Consider the following 21,722-nt stretch of genomic DNA (forward strand, 5'->3'; position numbering starts at 1 on the left):
GGGCCGATCTCTTTGTGGGTGGCCTTCCAGACCACATCCGCGTGGACGTCGAGCTGCAGGGGCCCCAGGACCTCCAGACGTCCATGTACTATGCTCGGGCCTTCGAGCATCGCGCCCAGGCCTTGCAGCAGGCGACACCGACTCGATGGGGACGACAGCCCCCCCGACCGCCCCCGGCAGCACCTACACCTCCGACCGCTGCACCAGCAGCCGCCCCGGCCGCGACGCGACCTTTTCGTCGGCTCTCTCAGGCGGAGTAGCTCGAGCGCCGACGCCTGGGGCTTTGCTTTAATTGCGATGCGCCCTACGCGCCGGGCCATGTCTGCCCGCGCCTCTTCTACTTGGAGACGACCGACTATGTCGAGGAGGACACACCCGTCGACGGGCTTGACGACCCCGCCGCGGTAGAGCCCGTGCCTGCGCCCGCCCCGACGACGACACTCGTCGTCTCGCTCCATGCGCTGGCCGGCATCCGCGACGAGCGGACTATGCTCTTACCGGTGATGATTCACGGCGAGCGCCTGGTGGCCCTCTTGGATACGGGCTCCACGCATAACTTCCTGCCTAAGGCTGCCATGCGGCGCTTAGCGCTTCAGCCGACAGGCGGGGAGCAACTCCGGGTCACCGTGGCTAACGGCGACCGCCTCCGGTGCCATGGGCTTACACGGGACGTGCCCATCACTATCGGCGACGAGCACTTCACCATCACGTGCGCCAACATCGACTTGGGCTGCTTCGACTTCATCCTCGGCGTCGACTTTTTGCGGACTCTCGGCCCCATCCTCTGGGACTTCGACGCCTTGACGATGACCTTCTGGCGTCTCGGCCGCCGCGTCCGGTGGGAGGGCGTTGGAGGCACCTCGCCAGCGACGCCCCAGCTCCAGCTGGCCGCAGCCACCTCCGAGGCCGAGCATCCTCTGTTGGATCACCTTCTGCAGAAGCATAGCGACCTCTTCGCCGAGCCGCAGGGTCTTCCGCCAGCCAGGGTCTATGACCACCGGATTCACCTTCTGCCGGGCTCGGCACCGGTGGCAGTTCGGCCCTACCGGTATTCGCAGCTGCAGAAGGACGAGCTGGAGCGGCAGTGCGTGCTCATGCTCGCCTTGGGCATCATCCGGATCTCCACATCACCGTTCTCTGCGCCGGTCCTCCTCTTCCGCAAGTCGGACGACACATGGCGCTTCTGCATCGACTACCGCGCCCTTAATGCCCTAACTCTTAAGGACAAGTTTCCTATTCCGGTGGTTGATGAGCTCCTGGACAAGCTACATGGGGCGCGCTTCTTCACCAAGCTCGATCTCCAGTCGGGCTACCACCAGGTGCGCATGCACCCAGATGATATCGCCAAGACGGCGTTCCGGACTCACCACAACCACTTCGAGTTCTTGGTCATGCCGTTCGGACTCTCTAACGCCCCGGCGACGTTTCAGGCTCTGATGAACGACGTCCTCCGCCCCTACCTGCGTCGGTTTGTGCTTGTTTTCTTTGATGATATTCTTATCTACAGCGCCTCCTGGGCGGAGCATCTTCAGCACGTCGCCTTCGTCTTCAACGAGCTTAGAGTGCACCATCTTCATCTTAAGCGCTCGAAGTGCTCGTTCGGGACGCCTTCAGTCGCTTACCTCAGTCACGTCATTTCAGCCGAGGGGGTGTCCATGGATGCCGAGAAGGCGGCGATCGTCGCTGCCTGGCCGATCCTGCATTCACCGCGGGCTCTTCGCGGGTTTTTTGGCCTCGTGGGGTACTACCGGAAATTTATCCGGAAGTTCGGCCTCATCATGTCCCCGCTCACGCGCCTGCTCCATCGCGATGCCTATGCCTAGGATGAGGAGGCGACCACGGCGTTCGAGGCCCTCAAGGGGGCCCTCACGACGGGCCCCGTCCTTCAGATGCCTGGCTTTGATCACCCGTTCATCGTCGACTACGACGCTCCGGTGCGGGGTTCGGCACAGTCCTTCATCAGGGCGATGGACCCCTCGCCTTCTTCAGCAGGCCCTTTGTCGCGCACCATCTTAAGCTCGCGGCCTATGAGCGCGAGCTCATTGGCTTGGTGCAGGCGGTGCGTCACTGGCGGCCCTATCCATGGGGTAGGTCTTTCCAGATCCGTATGGACCACTACAACCTCAAGTTCTTGCTGGACCAAAGGATGTCTACCGTACCGCAGCGCCAGTGGATGAGTAAGCTCTTCGGCTTCGACTTCACCGTCGAGTATCGTCTGAGCCGCCTTAACACCGTCGTCGACGCCCTGTCTCGGCGTGACGCCGACGCCGCCATCGGTGCCTCAGAGGGGGCGGCACTCTGCATTTGCTCGGGGCCCTCCTTTGGCCTTTTCACCTACATCCGCCGGGCAACCGCGGCCGTGCCGGACGCGCTCCTCCTTCAGCAGCAGCTGGCTGCGGGTGAGCTGGAGGAGCCGTGGCGCCTCACCGACGGGTTGCTCCTCCATGGGCGCCGGGTCTTCGTTCCCACACACGACAATCTTCGTCACCAGGTGTTGCGCTGGCCCACTCGGCGGGCCATGAGGGTGTGCAGAAAACCCTCCATCGTCTCCGCGCCGACTTCTACATTCCAGGTGATCAGGCCCTGGTCCGTGACTGGGTGCGGTCTTGTGTGACGTGCCAGCGTAAAAAGACGGAGACGCTGAGGCCGACTGGTCTGCTCCAGCCATTGGAGATGCCGTCTCAGTTCTGGGCGGACATTTCCATGGACTTCATCGAGGGCCTCCCCAAGGTGGGCGGCAAGTCGGTCATTCTCACGGTGGTCGACCGCTTCTCCAAGTATGCTCACTTCATCGCGCTCGGTCATCCCTACACGGCAGTGTCCGTGGCCCGGGCCTTCTTCGACGGTATCGTCCGCCTCCACGGGTTTCCCTCTTCGATCGTCAGCGATCGGGACCCCGTGTTCACGGGGCATGTGTGGCGCGGTCTCTTCCGGATGGCAGGCGTGAAGCTCCGCCTGAGCACGGCCTTCCACCCTCATACGGACGGCCAATCCGAGGTCGTCAACAAGGTGATTGCCATGTATTTGTGTTGTGTCACAGGTGATCGTCCTCGTGCATGGGTGGACTGGCTCTCGTGGGCGGAGTACTGCTACAACACCTCCTATCACTTGGTCCTACCTGTCGATCCGGCCACAGCTCGGACCGAGGTGGCCGGGGATCTTCTGCGGAGGCGTGACGAGATGCTAGCGGAGGTCTGGCAACGCCTCCTTCAGGCCCAGCAGTTGGCCAAGCACTACTACGATGGCCACCATCGCGAGGCGGAGTTCGCGGTGGGCGATTGGGTGTGGCTGCGTCTTCTTCACTGCTCTACGCAGTCACTGGACCCATGCGCGAAGCGGAAGCTGGGTCCTCGCTTATGCCGGGCCCTTTGCTGTCCTAGAGCGCATCGGGAAGGTGGCTTACCGCCTTTAGCTTCCGGCGGGTGCTCGCATCCACGACGTCTTCCATGTGGAGCTGCTCAAGCCCTTCCGTGGGGAGCCACTTGCGGCTCCTCCCGCGCTTCCTCCGACCGCTGACGGGCGTCTTCTTCCAGGACCGGAGAAGGTGTTGCAGGCCCAGCTACTCCGCGGAGTGTGGTACGTGTTGATTCAGTGGGCTGGACTTCCGGCGGAGGAAGCCACTTGGGAGCAGCGCGAGGAGTTCCGCCAACACTATCCAGAGTTTTAGCTCGAGGACGAGCTGTGTGCACAGGCGGAGAGAGATGTTATGACCGGGCAGTCTTATGCCCGTAGGAGGCCCACCGGGCATGCTTAGTTAGGGGCTTAGCCCACAAGTTATCTTAGTTTTATTTTACATCGTGGTTACATAAACAAGTTGTAAGACTCTTTTGAGAATTAAGCAATAAGACAATTCTATTGCCCGTCTCCCTGAGGAGCCGGAAACCCTAAGCCCTAGCCGCCTCTTGCTCCCGCCGCCGCCACACTAGCCGCAAGGACGGCGCCCAGCCGCCGGCCGCCGCGCACTCGCCCTCTCCCTCCTCCCTCCTTCTCCTACAAGCTACACCCTAGACCGGGTAGAACCCTAGACCGGGTAGAACCCTAGCTCCTACCAGGATCCGCCCCTGGCCTCCATCTTGAGTTTCTGGTTCTACCACCTGTTGTTAGGTACCCCCATGGTAACATCTATCGATTTGCCGTTGGGAAAGTCTAGCATGGGCAAGGGGAATATCTGGCTGATGAGTTAGAGGAACTTCGGCAACTCTACTTCACAAGATGCCTTTCAGCGAAAAGAAAAGGATACAACTATACAAGTAGTACACACATGTATCTTTGTAATTATTCATTAGGTTCAACATTATGGACATTTTCCAACCCAAATTTGATAAAAATGTTCACTGTTAAGGAAAATGCCAAAGCAGCGGACTTCATTGCATGTGAGGCAAAAATCAGTTATTAGCTTGAGTATATGAAAATGCTAATGTGTGAACGTTCGCTGAGAATGCTGTCCCAGCGAACGCCGCCCACAATCATTGGATCCGGATCACGTTGGATGGCATTTTTTTAAATAGTTGCTGGCAATTCTTTCCTATAATGACAATTTCACCTTTCTTACATGGCATTTCTCTCAAAAACGCATGACACTAATAGTTATTTTGACATGGCAAGTGGGGCGTTCACTGGCAATTCACCCCCAACGAATGTTCTCCAGATAAACTCGTCCGTAGTATATGGAATTACCGAAAAATGGTTTTTCTCCGCTTTATATATAAAGCAACATCACCGATTACAATCGTCGCAAACAACTCAACACCACACCACACCACCACACAACACACACCCAAAGCCGGATACAACAAGTAAAGGAACAACCACGAAGCTGAACTCGGCGAGAGGAGGCCTTCAGGACGGCGCCTTCAAGAAGGAGAACGACACCGAAGCGCCGTCGCCGCCCGATCCAAAGGATCATGGTTTTCACCCGGACCATCCGAAGGAGGAGAGTAGCCACGACGACGTCTTCAGGAAGGAGACGACGCCCGCGGACACCGTCGCCGTCGGCCCAACCGAAGTCGAGCAGGGGGTCTCTCCTGGCAGGCACCCTCCACCTTCGAAACATCACCGCTCGCCGAAGCATCGGCCGCCACGCCGCCCAAATGGCCATAGCGACCAACCCACACCTGAACCGCGCACCCTACACACAAGCAGCGCGACCACCACCATTGAGGTCACCGCCCTGGCATCCAAGACCCTACCGCAACCACCACGACAACTAATGGATGCCACCGACCAGTGAGAGGTAGAAGGCACCTCCTTCAACCCCAAAACAGACCTTTTGGTGGGAAGGGAAGGCGGCCCAGCCGGCCAGATCCAGGCAGGGAAGGGGCACCAGCAGCCGTCGGCCTCGTTCTCGCCACAGCCACCGCACCGCTCCACCGGAGACAAGGACCACCGAGACATCGGCACGGTCAGGAGCCCCCTGCCTCCCTCCTCGGTTCGCCCCCACCACCACCGGCCAGCCAACGGCACCCCTGCCAAGTCGCCGACATCCACCAGCAAGCCGCCACCGTCCGGCACGCACACCAGCCGAAGAGCAGAGGAGAGAGGGTCGACCATCGCCTGAGCCACCGAACGGCCCCCGGGCCCGCCTCGAACAGAGCCGCCGCAGTCCGCGGGGTAGATCCAACCGAAGCCGCCGCCGCCAACCCGGGCATGCAATCACCCGGAACCACCGCGTCCGGCCCTCCACGCCTGGCATGCCGCTCCGCAACACCGGCGCCGAGTGTCGCCGCTCCCCGGATCCGCGCCGCGCCGCCTCCGGGAGCGCCCGCCGGCGCCGAGCCCCCACGAGCGGGGAGAGAAAGGGCCCCGCCGCCGCCAGCACCCACTGGGCTTTGCCCGGCGGCGCGGACATGCGGTGGCGAGGGGAGGTAGGGGGAACGCGCGCCGGCGACTAGGGTTATCCCCTCGGTCGCTCGCGGGAGCGACGTGGTATATGGAATTACAAGCGATAGAGTTACACATGATTAAATTACAAGGGATCGGAAATTCCCAGACATAAAGTGGCAGTTCCGCCTTTTGGCACGAGCACACATGAGTCCGATTTCTAAAAAAAAGAGAGTAAAATTTTCCCGCGCACTATGATAAAGTGGAATACCATGTGCACCCGTTTCGTATCTCCCCGCCGCGTGTGCCCGGCTTTGAATCTCATCTCATATAAACAATTTAGGAACGAGCGAAGCGTGGGGCTTCTTTATCGTGGTGCTCATTATCCATCCTCTCTTCTCATATAAAAAAAAATGGATGATGTTCCCCCAAAAAATCACTCCATGGATGACACAGAAGCCATTGACTTGAGCCAGACCCTACCTACCGTCCCAACCCGAAATCATTTGAGGCGCACTGATAATTTTCAGGAGATAATTGCATCTATAGTCCTCGTACTCGCTGGCTACGTCCACTTCAGTCCTGGTACTTGCGTATTGCATCGATACGGTCCCGGTACATGAAAATACGTCGTCAATACGGTCCCTGAGCTTGAAACGCCAGTCCTGGCTCTACACGTGCACGACGTACACCGTACTCCGCTGTATGCCACGTCAGCCAGGGACCCACCAGTCAGCTCGGACCCACCAGTCAGCTCTAGCCCCACCCGTTATTTCGCAAATTGCCCCCTGTTCACGTCTCGATCTCCCCTGTTCTCCCCCCCCCCACGATAAACAGAGGAGTGCGAGCAGAGAGCAACCCTAGCGGCCATGGTGTGCGGCGGCGGATGATCGGCGTATCGTGCGCCCTCTGTTCGTATTGCGTGCGGCGGCTGAAGCAAGTTGGACGCCCGGTGAAAGGAGTCGACGCAGTTTGGCGGCGATGCAGGTCCGGCAACGGCGGCCCGACGGCGAGGCGGCTCCGGCGTACGGTACGTCAGTACCCAGTGTTCTTGGGTCGATTTGATGTACAATTGGGGTGAAAAAATGTTTATTTGCTGTGATTAGGCCGTTTTGCCCATGCTAGTTCTATGAGTATGTGGACTGTATGCAAATTTGCAGAAATTATTCTAGGGTTTGAGTTATTTATGTTCTTAATGTTCAGTTATCTGAAATAACTGATGTTCTTATTGTTTTTCAGATAGAGAAAGTGGATATTTCACTGTTGAGGTGATCCATGGAGGCTTTTTCTTTGGGAGTGGGCAGAATAGGTGCTATCTGGATGGCCATAAGGTTTGCTTTGATTACTGTCATAAGGACATCACCTATTTCAGCATGTTTGAAGAAATAGTCGAGGAATTGGGTTATGAAATGTCAGGTAGAATAGATATCTATTGGTTGCCCCCTGGTTGTCAGCTAAATGAAGGTGCTGCACGGCTTTTGGCTAATGATACTGATGTGGACTGTATGTATCTAAAGATAAATCTAGGGCACCACTTTCAAATGATATACCTGGATCATTTAGATAGCCACATTTCTGGAGGAGGAGCAGAATGGGATGATGTTGTGGCTAATCCAGCAGCACAAATCCCTCCTGTTTTCAGCCCAAGGAAGAAGGAAATGAATGCAACTGAGAACAAAGATCCCTGTGAGAGCAATGTTTCTTGTGGTGTTGTGGATGAAAGTGTTGAAATTGAAAGCACTCAACAGTTCTATGTGAAGTTGAGACCAAGGGGAAGAAAAACAGAAGAGGAGGAAGAACAATATGCAGACTCAGATTCCTCAGACAGTGATTATGTACCTGAGATTGTGGATAGTGACTATGACTTGGAGGATGGAGATGATGATCTGTTACAGGAGGAGTTGCAACCAATGCATGACAAGAAAGGGAAGAAGGTGGTTGAGGATTGCAACTCAGAAGATGAGGAATTAAATGCTCCAGATTCAGATGAGGATGAGATGAAATTCAATTTCAAGTCTTTCACAGAAGCAAACATGCAAGAACCTAAGTTCCATGCAGGGCAGTTGTTCTCTTCTGTGGAGCTGTTGAGGAAAGCTGTGAGAGAGTATAGTTGCAAAGAGAGAGTTAACATCACATTTCCAAAGAATGACAAAATCAGGCTTGCTGCAAAGTGTGAGAAGGGTTGCCCCTGGTATATGTATGCATCTTGGGATAATGGAACAAATTCTGTCATGGTGAAAACATTTAATGGGGAACATACTTGTGAGAAAAAGTGGCAAGTTACAGCCTTTACAGCTAGGTACATTGCTCACAAATATGTGGACAAAATCAGGGCATGTGAGAAATTATCATTGAAGGCTTTTGCAGCTTTTGTGCAAGATGATTGGAACATGACAATTAAAAGGGGCAAGCTGGGGAGAGCTAGGAAGATTGCATATGATATCATATATGGAGATGAGATTGCACAATACAACTTGCTATGGGACTATGCAAATGAGCCGAGGAGATCAAACCCTGGAAGTACTTTCCTTCTTGGACTGTCAGAAGAGGGACAATTTCAGAAGTGCTACTTCTCTTTTGATGCATGCAAGAGGGGGTTCTTATGTGCTTGTAGGCCAATCATTTTCCTAGATGGTTGCCACTTAAAGACACAGTATGGAGGTGTTCTGTTAAGTGCAGTAGGAATGGACCCCAATGATTGCATTATTCCTATTGCACATGCAGTGCTGCAGAGTGAGGACACCAAAGCTTGGAGGTGGTTTCTAACTGCATTGAAGCAAGATTTAGGAATTGTGAACACTGAGTTATGGACAATCATGTCAGACAAGCAAAAAGTATGTCTTTAATTCTGTCAAATACTTATTGTGTGCTATATTTCTGTCAAATAATTCTGTGCTATGCTTCTGTCAAATAAAGAGTTATGTTTATGTCAAATAATTCTGTGATATGTTTCATGCAGGGTTTAATAAAGGCAGTTAAAGAGTTGTTTCCTTTATCACCTCACAGATTTTGTGTGAGGCATTTGTGGCAGAATTTCAACAAGAACTTCAAAGGAGAAGCTTTGAAAAATCAACTATGGAAGTGTGCTAGGAGTACTACAGAGGGTAGATTTAGGGAAAATATGAACCAGATGTTAGTGCTCAGCCAAGAGGCTCATGATTGGCTTGCGGAGTTGGACCCAAAAACCTGGGTTAGGGCTTACCAGACTGATTTCCCCAAGTGTGATGTGCTGTTAAATAACAATTGTGAGGTGTTCAACAGATATATTTTGGAGGCTAGGGAAATGCCTATCATAAGCATGATCCAAAGGATCAAAGGGCAGAATATGGGAAGGAATTTTGCAAAGCAGCAAGAGAGTTTGAACTGGCATGGTGCTATATGTCCAAAGATAAGAAAGAAACTGGAGAAGAGTGTGGAATTTTCTAGAACTTGTCAAGTTGCACTAGCTGGACAAGGACTGTTTGTAGTGATTGATAGAGGAGTTGATTTCAGTGTGGACACAAGAAGGGAAATGTGCAGTTGTAAAAGATGGGATTTATCAGGTATACCTTGTTGTCATGGGGTTTCTGCTCTTAGGTATGACAAAATTTCACCCGAGTCTAGGGTTAACTCATGTTACTCCATTGCAACTTACTGCAAAGCATATGAGCACATAGTTATGCCTTGTAAAGATGTCAGTGAGTGGGCAAAGATGAAAGGCAGAAAAATCTTACCACCACCAATTCAAAAGAAGAAAGGAAGAAGGGCAAAAAACAGAAGACAACAACCAGAAGAGAAGGAAGGAAAAAGAGGAGTGCAAATCACAAGGGCATGTGTTGTCATACACTGTGGCTATTGTGGTGGTGCTGGCCATAACATAAATGGCTGTTTGGACTGGAAGTTGGGACTTAAACCAAAGAAAAGTGAAAAAAAATAAAGTTAGAGCAGAACCTGATGTGTCATCTTCTGATGAAGAAACTGTGGGCCTTACTCAGGTAATGTGTCTACTTCTCCAAATAGTACTGTATGTACTTCTCATAGCATTGAATAATTTACTAATGTGTACTAATGTGTTACTTGTGCGCAGGAGATTAATCTTCAAACAGCAGGTGTGACAAACCAAGTCCCACCATTGTATGAGCCAGAGACTTTAGCTGCACTGACACAAGAGGTATGTGAAACAGCAGGTGTGACAAACCAAACCAAACCAAGTACACATAATTTGCACACACTAACAACTACCTTAACACTAATGCAGAGAGAGTCTAGGATGGTCCAAGAAGTTGTGCAAGGGCCACTGCCTCAGAGTGCTTTCATACAGGAGCAATTCCTCTCACAGCCTCCAGTTCAACACAGCACAGCAACCAAAGGAGGAGATGTTCACAGGAAAAGAGAAGTGATAGCACTTGCCAAACTTAGGGCTGCAGCTGAGAGAAGGGAAATAGCAGATCAGGCCAAGTATGATGCAGCAATGGCAAAATTAAAGGAGGAGGAAGAGAAAATTATTTTATCTGCTCAAAGGAGGAAAGATGAACTACTTGCCAAGAAAAATGCTGCTGAGGAGAGAAAGAAAGCTGTACTAGAACAGAAAAGACTTGCTGCTGAAATGAAGAAAAAAGCTAGTGAGGAGAAGAAAATGAAGGCCCTAGAGGAAAAACTAGCCATGGCAGACAAAAGAAGAGAAGTTATGGAGGAAAAGAAAAGAATAACAGAAGAGGCAAAAAGAAAAAGAGCAGAAGAGAAGAAAAGAATAGCTGAGGAGAAGAAGAGACTTTGTAGGACTGCATATGATGTAGAGGAGGCAATGTTCCTTATAAATCAAGCTGAAGAGTTGGAAAGAAGGCAATTATTTCTCCAAACACAGGAGGCATCAAGGCAGGAAGCTTGGGAGCACAACAGAAACCAAGAGGAAGAAACAAGATTTGAGGCATGTGTGCAAGAGAGAAACAAGAAGGAAGCCCAACAAATCAGAGAAGCAATGGCAGAGGAACATAGGATGCTTGCATGTCAGTCCAAACCATCACAAATGAAGAGAAGTGGAACTTCAAGTGCACCAAGTTCAAGTAACAACATGAGAGGATTTAAAAAACCTAGAAAAGTTAGCATGTTCGATGAACTAAGGTAGGACAGGAGACATGCAGGTCAAGCTCGAGGAAAGTAGATGGTTTTTTTTGTGTGTTCTGCTTATGATCATGCTCCAGATCATGTATTTTGTGTTGTTACCACCAGATCAGTAACTTTTAGTATGGAATGTACTCCACCTTATATATGCAGATTCTGTACTCCAGCTTATGTATGCAGATTGTGTTCATGATCATGCTCCAGATGAGTAACTTTTTGTATGTAATGTACTTGTAAGATACAACACATTTTGACAAAGCACATAATATTTCACAGCACATAATGACACAACAGGTACAATATTAGAAGATCATCTCAACAATACATAGATAGTCTTACATAGTCTCACAATTACTGAATATTAGATACCAAGTTCACAAAAGACACACTTAAAATAGATAGTGGTTCACAGACTACATTTGAGACATACATAGTGGTTCAGACTCTTTTACACCTTAGAAATCACAGATACTGCCATCGATTTGTCCAAGCACAGTGCTGAATCGGTGCTTGCGAGTCAGGTCCTCCCCTTCATTCGGCAGCCATGCATCAGGCAGGCCTTCGACGAGCAGCGGACCACGATCAGTCACCTCCTTCATGTGACAGATCACAGGATACAACAGAGTCTTCTTCTTCCTCGGCGACGAAGGACCGTAGGACGAGGCCATTTCACGGTCGATGAACTCTTCAAGCGACTGTGGAGGAGGATCTGTGCACAATGCCAGCATAGGCTCGGGTATCTCCACGTCCACCACTTTGCCAACTTTAGATGGGTCACGGAGCCACGCCATTACCTCCAGCTCGCGCCGATTCTTCGACGGTATGATCTCTATCAGCTCTCCGCCCAAGTCCTTCAGCAGGCCTTTCACTGACTGCTTCGACCACGCCTGATCGGGAAGGCCTTCGAAACTAAGCTTGCACTTGTACTCCAGAGCAGCCGGAGTGCCGCGAATCTCTCTTACCCAGCGCTCAAACTTGATCCACCGGCGGCAGCACCTCAACTTCATCGACGATTGGAGCACCACCGTGCACTTCTCCTCCGTTGAGAACAACAGCCACAGGTCATGAGGGGGGCAGGCCACCTCGATGCTCAACTCCGACGGCAGCACGCCAAAGCGCTCCTGGATGGCGGCCAGCAGTGCGGCCGGCGTCAGAGCCTCCTCGCCGTCTCCTACAGCAGTGGCCAGTAGGACGAGCCCGCGGTGGCGAGCCTCAAACGCATCCATGGATGGAGTGCGCGTTAGCATGACATGGCTCCTCTCCGGCCGGAGACAAGGCTCGCCCCGACGCCAAATCTCCTGCGGATAAGCCCGCGCCAGCAAGCTGCGACTCGATCCACCTCCGGGGACGAGCGCCGCAGAGAAGGTGCCGCCGTCTTCGCTCTCCGAACCGCCAGACAGGGTGGTGGAGGTGACGCTCGCGCCGCCCATCGGAGGATTTGGGTGACGAGATGCTAGGGATTGCGGGAGCGGAATTGGGGATTTTTTGCCCCAGGACGAAACGGCTACAGCCTTATCCACTCCCACGGGTGGGTCCGAGTTGACTGGTGGGTCCCTGGCTGACGTGGCATACAACGGAGTACGGTGTACGTCGTGCACGTGTAGAGCCAGGACTGGCGTTTCAAGTTCAGGGACCATATTGACGACGTATTTTTATGTACCGGGACCGTATCGATGCAATACGCAAGTACCAGGACTGAAGTGAACGTAGCCAGCAAGTACGAGGACTATAGATGCAATTACCTCTAATTTTCAGCGCTGTCCGCATCATCTGCCAGTGGCCGGTGAAGATCGCAGATGGCCCCGCGAAAGCGAGTTTGGTTGGTGAAAAACGTCGCGTCCTCTTCTTTCCCTTGGCTGGCGCCCCCGTGGAGCCATTCCCCGTCCACTCCCACATTCCCACGGGCCACTGGGGAGAAAAAGGTTATGCCTTCCTCTGCCTCCATGACGGCGATGGTGGCGGCGCTCCTGCTACTGGCGGCGGCGGCGGCGCAGGCGCGGGAGGATCCGGCGTGCTACCCGCGAGTGTTCAGCTTCGGGGACTCGCTGGCGGACACGGGAAACTTGCTCTACCTCTACGGCAATGACTCCTACGAGGCCGCGACCAGGCTGCCCTACGGCGAGACCTATTTCCACAAAGCCACCGGTCGATCCTCCAACGGCCGCCTCATCATCGACTTCATCGGTACGGCACGACCACCCGCCTGGCTCGATCTATCGACCAGCCAGAGCCAGCTGCAGCAAGAGTATGTATACTGACTTGAAATCTGTGTGGTCGCGTGCGCCGCAGCGGAGGCGCTGGGGTTGCCGTTCGTGCCGCCGTACATGAGTGGGCGGAGCGCGGAGGACTTCACCGGCGGTGCTAACTTCGCTGTGGGCGGCGCCACGGCGCTGAGCCCGGACTTCTTCTGGGAGAATGGAGTGCCCGCGTTTCGGGCTGACACGGTGCACCTTGACATGGAAATGGCGTGGTTCCGCGACCTCCTCGGCCTGCTCTGCCCCGGCGGCGTCGCCGGTATGCTAATTCAACCCCTTCTCTTTTCCGCTTTGACACGGGCCTTAAGCCTCATTTACTAAGTAATTTCAGTATTCCCTCCATCGAATGAGGCGCACACGCTAGTTTCAGAATCAAGTTTTACCAATAAAACACGAGTTACGTGCTATAAAATTTATACCGTTGAATTCGTATTTAAAAAAGTTCAATGATATAATTTTGAAGTCACAAAACTCATATTCCCTCCGTCTCAAAACAAGTGTCGCTGTTTTACTAAATTAGCGACATTTATTTTAGGCGGAGACAGTATATTATTATTCCAATTGAAGGTCATTGTTAAATCCCGTGCACGCCCCTAGTAGAGGTAGTACAAGCAACCAACGTTTTTCATCAATCTATTGAGAGAGGGGCACTTTCAGATTGAAAATGTTACATGAAATGGTTCTTTGCAGCATGTGCTTCCGAGATATATACACTAATTCATAAAAAATATATTCTAGTGTATTTGGAAAACAAGGGCAAATATAGTTTATGTCTTTCATATGCTTGTAACTTTTAATAGTAGAATACCTTTTGCCCCGAAGAGAAAATAAATTTTGATGCTCGAAGAGAACTATGATGCATTCTTTTCACGTAACACTTGCAAGCACAGAAAAGACTTGAACTTTTTTTATATATCAGTTTTTTTGGACTCCTAATATATTCAGAGAATTACCTTTGAACCTGGAGCAAGTGCATCTGGGTGACTTTTCATTTTTCTTCTCTAAAAACTCTAATTATACATTTTATTCTGAAACTTATTATTCAACTGTGCAACTCTAGTACTCACTCCATCCAAATATACATTTTTTTTGAAAAAGGAGGATTACCTCCGGCCTCTGCATCAATCGATGCATGCAGCCATATTATTAGAAAGAGTAACAAAGTCTTAACATCAAAGAAAGCTCAAAACACAAGAAAAAAAAGGAAATAAATCTGTAAAGCGCCACATCAAGCAAGGAAACGCCACATCTGGTGATAAAGAACAGGCTACGATGCCTATATACCTAGCCTATTATCGGCTCGCCATCCAAATCGGTTGAATATAGCCCGTGCTACCGTCTCCTAGTGATTGCACCCAATAACCATAAGCTCTCTGCAGTCCGCATGAGTGAGTAACGACCACATACAGATCCAGGCTGTAGCTCTGTAGATAACCTGCAAAAAATTAGTGAATTGTGCCCCATTAAAAATTATATAATTTCTAGTGTTCCATATAGCCCAGAATTGTGCCCCAATTCCTTTTCGTCAGATTATCTTTGGTCAAGATGACTCCTTTGTGGACGAACCACATAAAGATCTTGATGCGGAGTGGAACTTTAATCTTCCATATGTGCAAAGACATCGACAATGACCTAGAATTAATTAAGTCTAAATACATGAATTTCACCGAGAATAATCCATTCGTGGTTAGCTTCCAGCTAATTTTATCCGCCTGGTCTGAAAGTTGAACATCCATCAACCTACGGACCAGGTGTAACCAAGCATTTCAACGTTCCCCTATAAGGGATCTCCTAAATTGGATGTTAAGTGGTATCGAGTTTAATATTATGGTAATATAATCCTCCTTACATTGCACAATATTATATAGGGAAGGGTATTATAAAGCCAAAGACGTCTCCCCTAGCCATGTATCCTCCCAGAATCTAGTAGTGGTACCACTACCAATTAGTAACTTCACCCGTTAAAAGAAAGTTACTTTTGTCTTCATTAACCCCTTCCAAAAGGGTGACTTCGTTGGCCTTGGATTCACCTGGGCCAAACTCTTAGTATGTAGGTATTTATTCCGCAAGATTTGTACCCACATGCCCTCGGTCTCAGTAGATAGTCTGTATAGCCATTTGCTAAGCAAACATCTGTTCTTTACCTCTAAATTCTCGATCCCTAACCCACCCTGGTCTTTTGGTCTACACATGATATCCCATCTAGCCAATATATATTTCTTCTTGGCCTCATCGCTTTGCCAGAAGAATTGGGATATGTAAAAGTCTAAATTTTCCATACCCCTACCGGTACTTCAAAGAAAGATAGGAGGAACATCGGCAAACTCGTCAAAACCGAGTTAATCAACACCACCTGTCCTCCGTAAGACATTCGTTTGCCCTTCCAGCAGTTTTTTTTCAAATCTATCTTCTATACATTTCCATTCTTTGTTCGTTAACCGTCTATGGTGAATTGGGATCCGTAGATAACTAAACGGTAAGGATCCCATTTCACAACCGAACAAGTTTCTGTAATCGTCTTGTTCTTCTTTAGCTCTCCCAAAGCAGAATAGTTCGCTTTTATTGAAGTTGATTTTTAACCCTGACAGTTGCTCAAAAATGTATAAAATAAGCTTCATATTCCTAGCTTTTGCAAGATCGTGTTCCATGAAAATAATAGTATCGTCAGCATATTGTAGGATGAAGACGCCCCCTCTACAAGATGGGGGACGACACTTCCTACTAGGCCACTCTTTTTAGCCCGACTAATAAGTACTGCCAACATATCTGCTACAATGTTAAACACACATGAGACATGGAGTCTCCCTGTCGTAACACCTTACGTGTCTGGAAATAATGACTTGTGTCATCATTGACCTTTATCCCGACACTGCCTTTCTGTATGAATGAATCCACCTGAGATCTCCAGGCTTCATTGAACACCTTCATACGTAAGACTTCCTGTAAGAAGGGCCATTTGAACTTATCATACGCTTTTTCAAAATCCAGTTTAAAGACAACCCCATCTAGTTTCTTCGAATGGATTTCGTGCAATGTTTCATGTAGGACTACCACCCCTTCTAGGATTTGTCGTCCTCGCATGAAAGCAGTTTGAGTTGGTTGCACAACAGAATGGGCTATCTGTGTCAACCTATTCGTGCCAACCTTTGTAAAGATCTTAGAGCTTACATTGAGAAGACATATCGGTCTAAACTGCTCAATCCAAACAGCTTTCATCTTCTTTGGCAACAATGTAATTGTTCCAAAATTGAGGCGAAACAAATTTAAATGGCCTTCGAACAAGTCATGGAACATATGAATAAGATCTCTCTTTATGATATGCCAGCATTTTTGATAAAATTCTGCCGGGAACCCATCCGGCCCGGGCGCCTTATTATGCTTCATTTGCGTTATAGCATCGAACACCTCTTTCTCAGTGAAAAGGGCAAACAACACCTCATTCTCTTGTAAGTTGAGTTGCGGTATGTCCCCGATCACACTCTCATCTAGAGAAACGAAACTTTCTTCGGGTGCTCCGGAAAGTTTCTTATAGTATTCGGAGATGTACAGTTTTAGGTTCTCGTGTCCTACAATTGTACCCGGAATCCAAATATACATGGCCTCACCCTCAAAAAAAGTAAAAAATATGCATGGGCTAATACGTTTTTTGATGTTACCTTTGACCACGAATTAGAGCAGTAATATATGCCATCCATGTTACATAAAGTATACCATCAAATCGTATGTGAAAGGAGTTTCTAAAGATATAATTTCTGCATCATACATCTCATATATTATTAATATTATTAATGGTCAAAGACAACCTTAACAAATGTATTTAACCTCTATATATTTGGATGGAGGGAATACATCTTTGGACGCTTCGCGTCACCATCAACTTTGCCTTGTTGAGCCCACAATACCACTTTGTACGTTGGCTAGGCAACATCTCTGTCCTCGCTCAACACCACTATGGAGTATCGACTTCACCTCACGGAACCTAACCTATAGACTGGCCGTTGGCTCGATTTTTCGTCATTGACTTTGCCTCGTTGATGCTAACCACTACCCAAGTTGCATAAAAAAAGAGAATGTTTTGATGTATATGTAACCAGATATAATATTTTTAAAAGTTAATCAATGAGCAAAAATTAAATAATTGAATATTAGGAAAAACAATGAAATGCACCGAGTAAACGAAATAGGTAAAAAGTTCTAACAACTTGTCATGTGTGAACAACAGTTGTAGAAAAAAAATGTGCAACAATATAATAATAAGTTCCCAAGAAGGCCGTTAAGAGAACAAAGTGCAACAAGTGGACATATCTGGTGCATATACCTACTTGCTAATTTATTTCCAGGTTGTTTGGTAACCTCTAACGTCTGTTTTCCAAATTGGATGCTCTGGTTGCACAACAAGAATGGCGTAGTGGATACTTTTCAGTGCAATAACATGCTGACAAAACAACAACAACAAAAGTCAAGAAACTGAGTACCAAGTTGTGGTTTAGAATCCAACACCTCACACAATACTCATTCTTCCTAAAAACACACAGAAATATGCATGAATTTCCATGTAAGATTTAATGGTTGCATGCTGACTAGGAAATACTCCCTCTGTAAAGAAATATAAGATCGTTTAGATCACTACTAGAGGCAGTACTTAGCAAATCATTTACTTAAAACTTTTTACATAGAGGGAAGAATAATTTTTCTCTGAACAATAGTTCATACTTAGGGGAAAGTGGTGAGAATCTATTAAAGTTCTTAACTACGTGTTTGTCGATCTAGAAAAGGGAATTCTTGCAGAAGTGTTGCAAAGGTGTTGTTGTTCCAAGAATGATGGATGGGGAATACTCCCTCTGTTCAAGATTATTGGGCATGCACATTCTTCTAGGCCCTCAATTTGACTAACCAAATATGTGTTATATGTGACCAAAAGTATATGTTTAAAAACTTTATTCGTGTAACACATATTTGATGACATATAGCACATATTCGGTTAGTCAAATTGATGACCTAAAAGCGCACTCAAGTTTTATAGACCCTGATGGAGGGAGTACTCAAATTGCTTGGAAGAAAGAAGCAAGAGACCATAACTAATGAAGGGTCATATGTTCCTACTTGCTCCATGCCAAAATAGAACACAATTATACTTCAAAAGAGAAAATGTACTAATGAACAATGATATAGGCACAACATTTCATCGGTAAGAAGTATATGTTGTATTCATGTTCTTGTGATGATCAACTAATGGTTTCAGTTGAATGCAAGTAGCCCCACATTCCATATCTCCGTTTTTTAGTCATTATGGAACAGGCCTACTGAGTTGTAGCCACAAAGTAGAAATTTCAGCAAAGACACCACAAAACTTTACGTTGCTTGATCCCCCCACCAAAATTATGACAACATGCTGTTTGTTCTAAAGGAGATATAGCTTTGCGGGTAGAAGTTGGAAAATGAAATATTTCCTGTGACATGATTTGTGAAAGCCCAGTAACTGGCGGTGAGACAATAAGACTAAAAATAAATCAATTTGCTATCCAAGATTAAAATTCCAGATTGCACTCTAATGCGCTAAAAATATATCAGTGGTAACTTGATTTGAGCCTTTATACTACTGCACTATTGTAGAATACTTACTTAAGTGTTTGACACTTTGTCCAAACTGTTCTTGCAAACTACATTGTCTTCAATGCTGGAGAATATTGTTTTTTAGTACTTCCTGAACACTATTTTTTAAACTAGATGTTATATTTACATACTGATTCAATACCACATTTACAAATGAAATAGATTGCATGGACATGATGAGCAAATCTCTCTTCCTGGTTGGTGAAATTGGGGGCAATGATTACAACCTACCTCTTTTCTATGGGGTGCCCTTTGAGAAGATTCACACCTTCACACCAAGTATCATTGCCAAAATCTCTTCTACTATCGCCGTGAGTCATTCTGAACTATTTGTGCTATTGTTATCGTTATCGCCGGTGCTACTATTGATTCCCGACTCGAGAAATGGTGCAGACGTACATAGATAATAATGCACAATGAATTGAGTTTGCAGGAACTGGTTGAGCTAGGTGCCAAAACGTTGCTAGTTCCTGGCAACCTTCCAATTGGGTGCATCCCAGCCTACCTCACGGCATACATGAGTGACAAGATGGAAGATTATGAACCAGAGACGGGTTGCATCCGTTGGATGAATGAGTTCTCACAGTACCACAACAAACTTCTTGTGGATGAGTTGGAAAATCTGCGAAAGCTTCATCCTGGAGTGGTGATTATCTATGCTGATTACTATGGAGCTGCCATGGAGATCTTCTCTTCTCCCGAACAATTTGGTGAGTTCAAAGCCTTCTATTTTTATTACTATGAGAACACTTCGTATGACAAAAAAAAATTCTTGCCAACTAACATGCGAGTCTCTAATGTCTTTTCAAAGAGAACATATTCCACATGTATCCATATGTTACCTCTTCGATTGACCATTTAACAAGCTAGTTGGCAAAGTTGACAAAATTCTTTATAGTTCCTAGAAAAACATACAGACCCATCAAGTGTAACATTTTTTTCTTTAACCCCCATTCCGCATTGCATTAAATATTGTTCAGGCATAGAGGATCCTTTGATGGCTTGTTGCGGTGGAGGAGGGCCATATGGTGTGTCCGCAACTGCAGGATGTGGGCATGGAGACTACAAGGTATGCGATGACCCACAAAAATATGCATCATGGGATGGCTTCCATCCCACAGAAGCTACATACAAAGGCATTGCCAATGGCCTTTTAAGAGGTTCATATACTCAGCCTCCAATTTCCACCACCAGTTCATGTCCACAAACTACTGAGCTTGCTTCTTCCCTTGAATACAAGGTCCTTTATGACATGTAATTCTATAACTACGTATGGTTTAAATATGATGAGTTTTTTGCGGGTGAAATATGACGATTCTATATTATGAAAATTTGGCTAATGGTAAGATGTAGCCATGCCAAAAGGTTCTAGTCCATCAGATTACAATGAGCACATACACACATTTTACTCACACGACACACAACCTACAAATCTATTTGTGAATTACTAAATGATTTTTCAAGAAGATAAAGCGGGTGTATAATTTTCATTTTGTATTTGCTGGATGCATATGTTTTGTTCATGTATGTGGTAATAGAAAATGATTTATAAATTGCACAAAGCTCTCCATCCAACTTCAGTCTAGTTGAAGTACCAAAGGCCCGACCCACCGTACCTACATCGAAATAGTTGCTCCATCATTGTTACTACTAGACCATGATAGCACGCTTTGTTGCTCCATCCATTTTTAATAGAATGATAAGAATGTTTGCAAATATGACATTGCACAAGAAGTTAGTTTACATATCAGTTGGTATGAAGAAGGGATTTGAATATATTTGCAGCAAATTAGTGCCTTATCATCAAGTACAAGTGCAAAATAAATCGTAAATGAATGTCTAAAGCATAAGTCTCTAAAAAAATAGACTTCCATGATGATACATGTTTGTCACAGTAGGTCGCTTTTTTGTCATGCATGTACATCCATGACAACTTTATGACAGAATCAAGATAGTCATACTTGTGCTGTCATAGAAGTGTTTCATGACAATACCAAAATTATCATCACGGAAGTGTCCACTTCCATGACGATAAATGGTGCGTCATAGAAGTGCTTTTGTCAAGGGTAACCGACACGTGACATCCACCATAACAGGTTGCCGTTAAGCTATCGGGTTCCGGTTTGGATGCGATAACCCGTTAACTGTCTGGACCAATGGGGATTTTCACGTGTAAAATTCTCATTTGCCGTAGCAACCACGTGTCAGCTCCGCATTGAGATATATGTCAACCGCGCAATGGATAGGATGCGCCTATGTACATAGACACGTGGCTAGGCCCAATAACGGCCCATTCAGGTCAAAAGGTTGCCCCGTTTCACTTGGTCAAAAGGAAGCGGGCTGGCCCACGGAAACCCTGTTAACGGCCCGTTCACATATAGCCCATTTACAGCCCGCTAACTCACAACCCGTCATGGCCTATCCGAATTAGGCTCAGTAACATCATTTGGGCCGTCCAATATGATTCCGGCCCATGTATGGCCCATGATGTCTTTCGACCCATATGAGGCCCTTTATAACTCTGGGCCCATTAAAGGCCCGTGGTGAAACTGGTCCGTCATGAACAGTGTATCGCTTTATGCCCATTAACGGCCCATTATTCCACTGGGACGTTTCCAGCCCGTGTTACCTTTCAACCTTCTAAGGCCCCATTTATTCTTGGGCTGATTTCCAACATTCAGTTACTTATGGTCCGTTACTCTTCTGTGCTGCTTGTGGGTCAAATTCAGCCCGTGCTTACAGTCGGCCCATTTGTGGCCCGTACCCGTTGGGCTGTTTCCAAAGCATCATCAAATACAACCCATTAACGACCCGTTATGTCTGTCGATAGAATTAATCCCGTTATACATATCGGTCTATTAACGCCCAGTTATGGTCTGGCCATAAACATACGATTTCCACTCTAGCCCTTTTACGACCCATATTGCTAACCGT

At 47.9% G+C, this 21,722-nt stretch overlaps 1 protein-coding gene across 1 annotated transcript; it reads left to right on the forward strand.

The window, feature by feature from the left end:
* The first annotated feature begins 12,769 nt into the window (after window positions 1-12,769).
* LOC119276403 (GDSL esterase/lipase At1g28600-like) lies at window positions 12,770-20,162 on the forward strand. The gene is made up of 5 exons (XM_037557457.1): window positions 12,770-13,104; window positions 13,210-13,434; window positions 18,951-19,099; window positions 19,222-19,498; window positions 19,769-20,162. Exons 1-5 carry the CDS (start codon window positions 12,846-12,848, stop codon window positions 20,044-20,046), a joined length of 1,188 nt encoding a protein of 395 aa, XP_037413354.1. The 5' UTR covers window positions 12,770-12,845; the 3' UTR covers window positions 20,047-20,162.
* Window positions 20,163-21,722: the final 1,560 nt, after the last annotated feature.

Source organism: Triticum dicoccoides, chromosome 3B, assembly GCF_002162155.2.
Source record: "Triticum dicoccoides isolate Atlit2015 ecotype Zavitan chromosome 3B, WEW_v2.0, whole genome shotgun sequence".
Taxonomy (NCBI): Eukaryota; Viridiplantae; Streptophyta; class Magnoliopsida; order Poales; family Poaceae; genus Triticum; species Triticum dicoccoides.

What these genes read in the sequence shown, in the direction of transcription:
- LOC119276403 (XM_037557457.1), top strand. Translation starts at nt 12,846, where the DNA reads ATGCCTTCCTCTGCCTCCATGACGGCGATGGTGGCGGCGCTCCTGCTA. An exon ending in AAATCTCTTCTACTATCGCC is followed by an intron (nt 19,100 to 19,221) that starts GTGAGTCATTCT and finishes TTGAGTTTGCAG; the next exon opens with GAACTGGTTGAGCTAGGTGC. An exon ending in CTCTTCTCCCGAACAATTTG is followed by an intron (nt 19,499 to 19,768) that starts GTGAGTTCAAAG and finishes AATATTGTTCAG; the next exon opens with GCATAGAGGATCCTTTGATG.